The 6,220-nt window shown below is 68.8% G+C and overlaps 1 protein-coding gene across 1 annotated transcript; it reads left to right on the forward strand.

The window, feature by feature from the left end:
- Positions 1 to 229: 229 nt before the first annotated feature.
- On the forward strand, positions 230 to 3,661 carry NKX1-1 (NK1 homeobox 1). The gene is given in 3 exon segments (XM_040625342.1): positions 230 to 286; positions 288 to 693; positions 2,793 to 3,661. Coding segments are annotated over 3 exon segments (1,332 nt in total).
- The last annotated feature ends 2,559 nt before the right edge of the window (positions 3,662 to 6,220 follow it).

The raw sequence follows: 6,220 nt of genomic DNA on the forward strand, positions 1-6,220 counted from the left end.
CGTGGGCGCCGCCGGCGGGGCCGCCATAAATGCGCGGGCCGGGCGCGGCGGGCGCCTGAGGCGGCGGCGGAGGTAGCGCCGGGCAGCAGCGGCTGAGCGCGGCGTACCGCGCGGAGAGCCAGCCGAGCCGCGGCCGCCTGCGCGAGACCGTGCGGCGGCGCCAGGGCCGCCGGGGATGGGAGCCCAGTAGCCGGCGGGGCCCGAGCGGCCGGAGCGGCGGGAGGCCGGCATGAGCGCGAGCGGCCCGGCGGCTCCCGGGGACGGCCCGGCGCTGCAGCCGCCGCCGCCGGCCCGGCCCGGGGCCCGCACCGCCCACGCCCGCCGCCGCCCGGGACACCATGGACGGGCGCGCCGACCTGCCCGCCTTCCCCCGGGCGGGACCCCCGCCGCTCGCCGCCAGCGACACGGTGCCCGCGGCCCCCGAAGGTGCCGGGGCGGCCCGGCCTGGCCCGCCGCCGCGCCCCACCTCCTTCTCCGTGTTGGACATTCTGGACCCCAACAAGTTCAACAGCAGAAGACGCCGCTGTGTGCTTCTGGGCCCCGTGGCGCCCGCCGCGTGCGCCCCGTGCGCTCCGGCCCCGTGCGCTCCGGCCCCCGCCGCCCCGGGACGCCCGCCGCGCGCAGAGGAGCTGGAGCGCCGCGCCCTCGCCGCCGCCGGAGGAGCTGGAGCCGCCACCGGAGCTGAGCCGCCGCGTGAGTAGGACGCGGCCCGCTCCGGGAGCGGGAGCAGGGGGACGGGCGGCATCTACGCGTTTACGCTCCCAGGCCCCTCGGCGAGCCGGGCTAGCCGTGTGCCAAGACTCAGGGCAAAGTTCGCAGTGCGCGGGGCTCCGTCCGACCCGGACTCCGGGGCCGAGGCCGCCCCGCGCCTCCCGGGATGGCTCCGCCGGGCCGGTCCCAGGGCTGCGGGACTGCAAGGCCGGCCTTGGAAGGTAGTTGGTGCCAGAGGAGGAGGGGACCTGCGAGGCGGCGGGCCCGTGACCTCCCTGCCCCCACCGTGGCCGCCCGAGCCTCCCTCCCCCTTTCCTTCCTTTCCTCCCCCCCTTGTTTTTTTTTTTTTTTTGGACAAATCAGACTAATTGTGACAAAACGCTGGTTATCTCTGGAAAAACAATTAAATCCCTTCGATTACAGTTAAGGGGAAATGTGCTTAGCGGCGGAAAGCGGCCGGTAATGGGGCGGCCCGCGCCCCCGGCCCGGTCGATATCCCATTACGGCAGCATGCATATCTCTTTCAAGCACCTTGCAAACTCCCCCCGAACATCTAAATTATAGGGTCAAAATTCGGATAATTACTCGATTAAAACCTATTACACTTATTAGGGGCCGCTATTGATCGAGAATTGCATTCGACCGGCTCCTGATTGCTTTTGGTGCCCCCTCCTCCGGCCCTTCCTCCCTCCAACTTCCCAGGCCCTCCACATAACAGGGACGGGAGCTCAGGGTGGACAGGGCTGGGGCCGCTGTCTTGGGGCATAGGGACCTCAGGGTACCTGGCTTGCCTGATCAAGGTGGGGTTGAGATGAAGGAGGAGCAAACCCAGGCTGGCTGGAGCGAAACCGTTTGGGCAGCTGGCGTAGCCAGGGTTCTGGGAGTCTCCACCCGGAGCCTCCACCCACATCGGGAGCCCATCCCAGCGGAAGGCCCTGTCTCTTGGCTCCGGGGGGAGTCTGGTCAGGCCCTCTTCCTCCTCAGACTGCCCCCGACGAGACAAAGCTAGTGGCCAGGTGCTCTCAGGGTCCCCTAGGGGACAGTCTGCTCCTGCTAAGGGGTGTGGGCCCCCTCCCGCACCTGCCCTCCTGACTTCCATGCACCCTGTGCAGTTGCTCTGGGGAAGTCAGCTAGCACCCAATTTGACATTTATTCACCAGGTTCTTAACGCCAACCTGCCTCAACAGCGGGGTCTTGGCGCCCGACTGGGTAGCACTGTGTTCACCACCTGCCCTGGCTTTTTCTCACGGTTGCACCACCACCTGTGGGGTGCAGTCTGCACAGATGCCCTTCCAGGCCCTGCCCAGGACAGACTCTGTCTTCCGAATTTTCCACACTCGAAATGCAGCCACCTCAGGGGCCTCTGCTTGGAAGACCGGTGCTGCTGCTCAGACTGGGCCTAGCAGGGACCCCCCCGGGACTTAGCATGCTCAGGACCCCCACCTCCCAGGCCAGGACCTCCTGCTCAGGACCCAGACCGGCGGTGCCTTCAGCCGAGGCACGGAGGGCTGCACGGTTCCAGGGCCGGAGGCTTGTGGTGGCAATGGGGCCAGGGCGGCCGGCTTTGGTCCCCACAAGTCCCCTCACGGCAGCCGGCTCCAGCCCCACTCCTGGCCTCTGGGCCGCCAGCTCTAAAATGCCCGGTAATTGGCTGGCCCTCGCCTTTCCGTAATTGGAGGGTAATATACGCCGAAATAAATTAAATGGCCGTTAACTAGTTTGCACATCACACAAAATGAGTTTAATTAAGTTTGTATCTGCCCCGCGGATCGATCGGAGCTTTCCCTCCGCCGTAAACCCCGCGCGCGGCCCGGCCGGCCCGGCTCGGGCAGACGCGGCGGAGGGGAAGCTTGGGCAGGACGGAGCGAGGAAGGGACGGAGAGCAGAGGCGGGCGCGCGGGCGCCGGGGGAAGAGGGAAGGAGAACGAAAGCGCTAAGGAGAAACGGAGGAGGAGGGAGGCGACGCAGAGAAGCGACGGCACGGGGGGAGGGAACCCTTCCCGGGGCGGGACAGCCCGAGGGCACGAGCGCGCGGAAGGGAGGGCGCCGCGTCCTAACTGTCCTGTGCTCCCCGCCCGCAGACGCCGGCGACCCCTACAAGGCGGACGAGGCCGAGGCCAGCGGCTACAGCAGCGGCGGCGGCGGCCGCAGCCCGAGCGCCGACAGCGGGGACGACGCGCCCGACGACGACGACGACGACGAGGCGCCCGACGCGGGGACTGCGCGCGGCGCGGAGGAGGCGCGGGGAGGCGGCGGCGGCGGCCTCGCGGCCCGCGGGTCGGGCTGCCCGGGCGCGGCCGAGGCCGAGGCGCCCCCCGGAGCGGTGGACGAGGCTGCAGCCCCCGGCCCCCGCGGGAGCTCGCCCGGAGCCCCGGGCCCGCCGGGGGCCTCGGCGGCGGCGGCGGGGGGCGCGGGGACGACCCCACAGGGCGCGGCGGCGACGAAGCCCAAGCGGAAGCGCACGGGCTCGGACTCCAAGTCCGGGAAGCCGCGGCGCGCGCGCACCGCCTTCACCTACGAGCAGCTCGTGGCGCTGGAGAACAAGTTCAAGGCGACGCGCTACCTGTCGGTGTGCGAGCGCCTCAACCTGGCGCTGTCGCTGAGCCTCACCGAGACGCAGGTGAAGATCTGGTTCCAGAACCGCCGCACCAAGTGGAAGAAGCAGAACCCCGGCGCCGACACGAGCGCGCCGACCGGCGGCGGCGGGGCCGCGGGGCCGGGCGCGGGGCCGGGCGCGGGGCTGCCCGGCGGCCTCAGCCCGCTCAGCCCGTCGCCGCCCATGGGCGCGCCGCTCGCCATGCACGGCCCCGCCGCGTACCCGGCGCACGGCCCCGGCGGCCTGGTGTGCGCCGCGCAGCTGCCCTTCCTGTCCAGCCCGGCCGTGCTGTCGCCCTTCGTGCTGGGCTCGCAGACCTACGGCGCGCCCGCCTTTTACGCGCCGCACCTCTGAGCGCGGCGGCGGACGGGACCCGAAGGCGCCCGCCGCCCGGGCTTTTGTAAGGCCGCAGTCGTGGACTCTGTACATAGCCGGTTGCTACAGAAGAGTTTTAAATTTATAAATGACTGTACGCGTCGGGGCCGGGCTCGGCCCGCTCGGAAGCACTTTGCTGAACTTGACTCAATCAATAAACCGCAGGAGGCTGCACCCGCGTCCCTCAGGCTCCCGCGCTGCCCATGCCCGTCGGCGGGGACTTCGTTGTGACCCAGGCGCCTGGGGCTGTTGGACCAGGCGCTGGGTTCAGGCCCCAGTTTCCCTGCCAGGCTGGTGTCCCAGGGCCAAGCTCTGCTGTTCGGTGGTGCCTGGGCTTCCCCCAACCCCCCGCCACGCGCGCTTGGGGCTGTGCGACTAAGTGGGCTGTGCAAGAGTCCCCGGTCCCCGCGTCTCCCCTTCCCCCACCCCGGACCCCATGGCTTCAGGGACATCCCCTTCCTCCTCTGTGTGGCTTTAGGGGGCTCTTCAGGGTGGAGGAAGCCCGGCGGGACAGAGCGGGCACAGGGTCGGGGCTGGGAGCAGCACTGTCCCTTGGGCACGTACCCTTGTTGCCTGCACCCAGAGCACCAGGCCAGGGCCGGGGTGGCTCATGTTGGGCACCGCGCCCCCCAGGCCCAGCAGAGATGAGCTCCTGTCGCTTCCCAGAGGAGGGAAGCTGGGGCTCCCCAGGCTCGAGCGACTTGCTGAAGGGCACCAGAGCTGGACGGCATGCCCGGCCCGCAGGAGTCCAGCACTCCAGCCCAGCGCGGCCACCTCTTCTCCAAGGACTCGCGGGTCCCGCTCTGGGCGCGGTGCCCACACGGGTTCCTGGAGCCCTGGGAACTCGGGGGAGAGGCTTCGGCGCCTAGCCGGTGGCTGCCCGACGCAAGAGCCGAGGCTGAGGGGACGCAGGCACCGAACATGGTGAGGAGGGGTCCCCGCGGCAGCACCGCCTGCACTTGGGAAGAGCTCAGAGGGGTAGCAGGATGCCGGGCGCTGTGGGGCCCATGCGCCCGCCCAGCCCTGCAGCTGGTCCACATGGAGCCCTGCATTGCAGAGGGAGCCAGCTGTGCTTGGGGACGCGTCTTCTCTAGGCGAGCGTCCCCCTCCGTGTGCGAGGAGCCCACTGAGCTCTCCGAACTTGCTCCTGCGCTAGGTAGCCCTCCAGCATCCACTTCGGGGAGGGCTGGGGCTGAGTCGAGGAGCGAGAGCGCGCTGCGAGGGTGGGTGGCAGCGGCCGCCACACCGGCCTGGGCAGGAGTGGAGAGAGCGCCCCCTCTTGGCTTCACCTTCGTTAGTGGCTAGAGGGCCGCCGAGGGGCAGCTGGGACCGCCCTGCCCCCGGCTGCGCTGGCCTCCTGCAGGCTGCTGCTGTCCTTCAGAATGTCCAGGTCCCCCGCCCCCCACCTGCTGCCCCTCCCCTGCTCTCCGTCTGCACAGCCCTGGCACCAGGGAATTTTCCGCTAAGTAACCCTGTTGACGTTGTCAGCCCCAACAGCGGGGCTCTCCCGTGGGCACGGCTCGGCGCGCCCTGTGTGCGGGTGGCTCAAGTCCGCTGAATCCAACAGGAGAGGGTGGAGGAGGTGGGGACACCCCTCGTCTCACACTGAGGCCTGGGCATCCAGGGTACAGGCAGCGGACAGAGGAGACCCAGAGCTCCAGAAGGTTCCAGAGGGCTCTTGGCCTAAAACCAAATCATCAGCTTTATTGTGCACGTAGCCCAGCCGGGCTCAAGGGACTGCCCAGCGAGAAGCTACAGCTTCACCTCCTGGGAGTGGGGAGGACAGCCCCAAAGGTGCTGGGGCTTCCCCTAAGCCCCCCGCTTGAGCTCAGCGGGGCCTGCTGCATCACGGCCCTCAGAGGGCGAGCACGAGGTCGACCACGTACAGCCACCCTGGGAGTCTGCCCAGCGCCTCCTGCGCCGGCACTCGCAGCCTGAGCGAGAGGCAGAGGTGAGTGGTGGCTTTCCCGGCCCCTCATCCCTGTCCCCCTACCACGGGGTCCCACTTCGCTGTTAGTGCCACGCAGGGCTGTCTCAGCTCCGGGATCTGAGTGCACTCTGGGAGGTCCCAGGACCAGTCCTGGCTGCAGTCGGCATCCTCCCGGCATCCCGGAACACATCCCTGTCGTCTCTGTGTCCTGTCCAGCAGGGCACAGGCAGGTGTGAGCGGGACAAACAGACCTGAGGGCCTCGCTGTCTCCTGCCCAGGGACTGCCAAGCCCCGGCAGAGGCAGAGCTCCCTCCCCATGAGGCCGCTCCCCACAACTCTCGGCCCTCCTCTCCTCCCTCCATGCCCGCCCACGGCTGGCACTCTGGTGCCTTGCTGTTAGGATTGGCTTTGGCCGCAGGAAAGAGAAAACCCAAATGAACACGAGTTGAAAGGAGATTATTCGTTTTCTATTGTGTGAGGGAAATCTGGCCACTGGCAGCCCCAGGCAACTCTGACACCCACACAGAGTCCTTGGAAACCCTCTTCCATCCCACTGTCTGCTACAGCATCCCTGGGCAGGGCCCTCATCCTCAGAGTCCCAGATGAAG

Source organism: Ursus maritimus, unplaced genomic scaffold (assembly GCF_017311325.1).
Source record: "Ursus maritimus isolate PB19 unplaced genomic scaffold, ASM1731132v1 scaffold_8, whole genome shotgun sequence".
In the NCBI taxonomy this organism is placed as follows: Eukaryota; Metazoa; Chordata; class Mammalia; order Carnivora; family Ursidae; genus Ursus; species Ursus maritimus.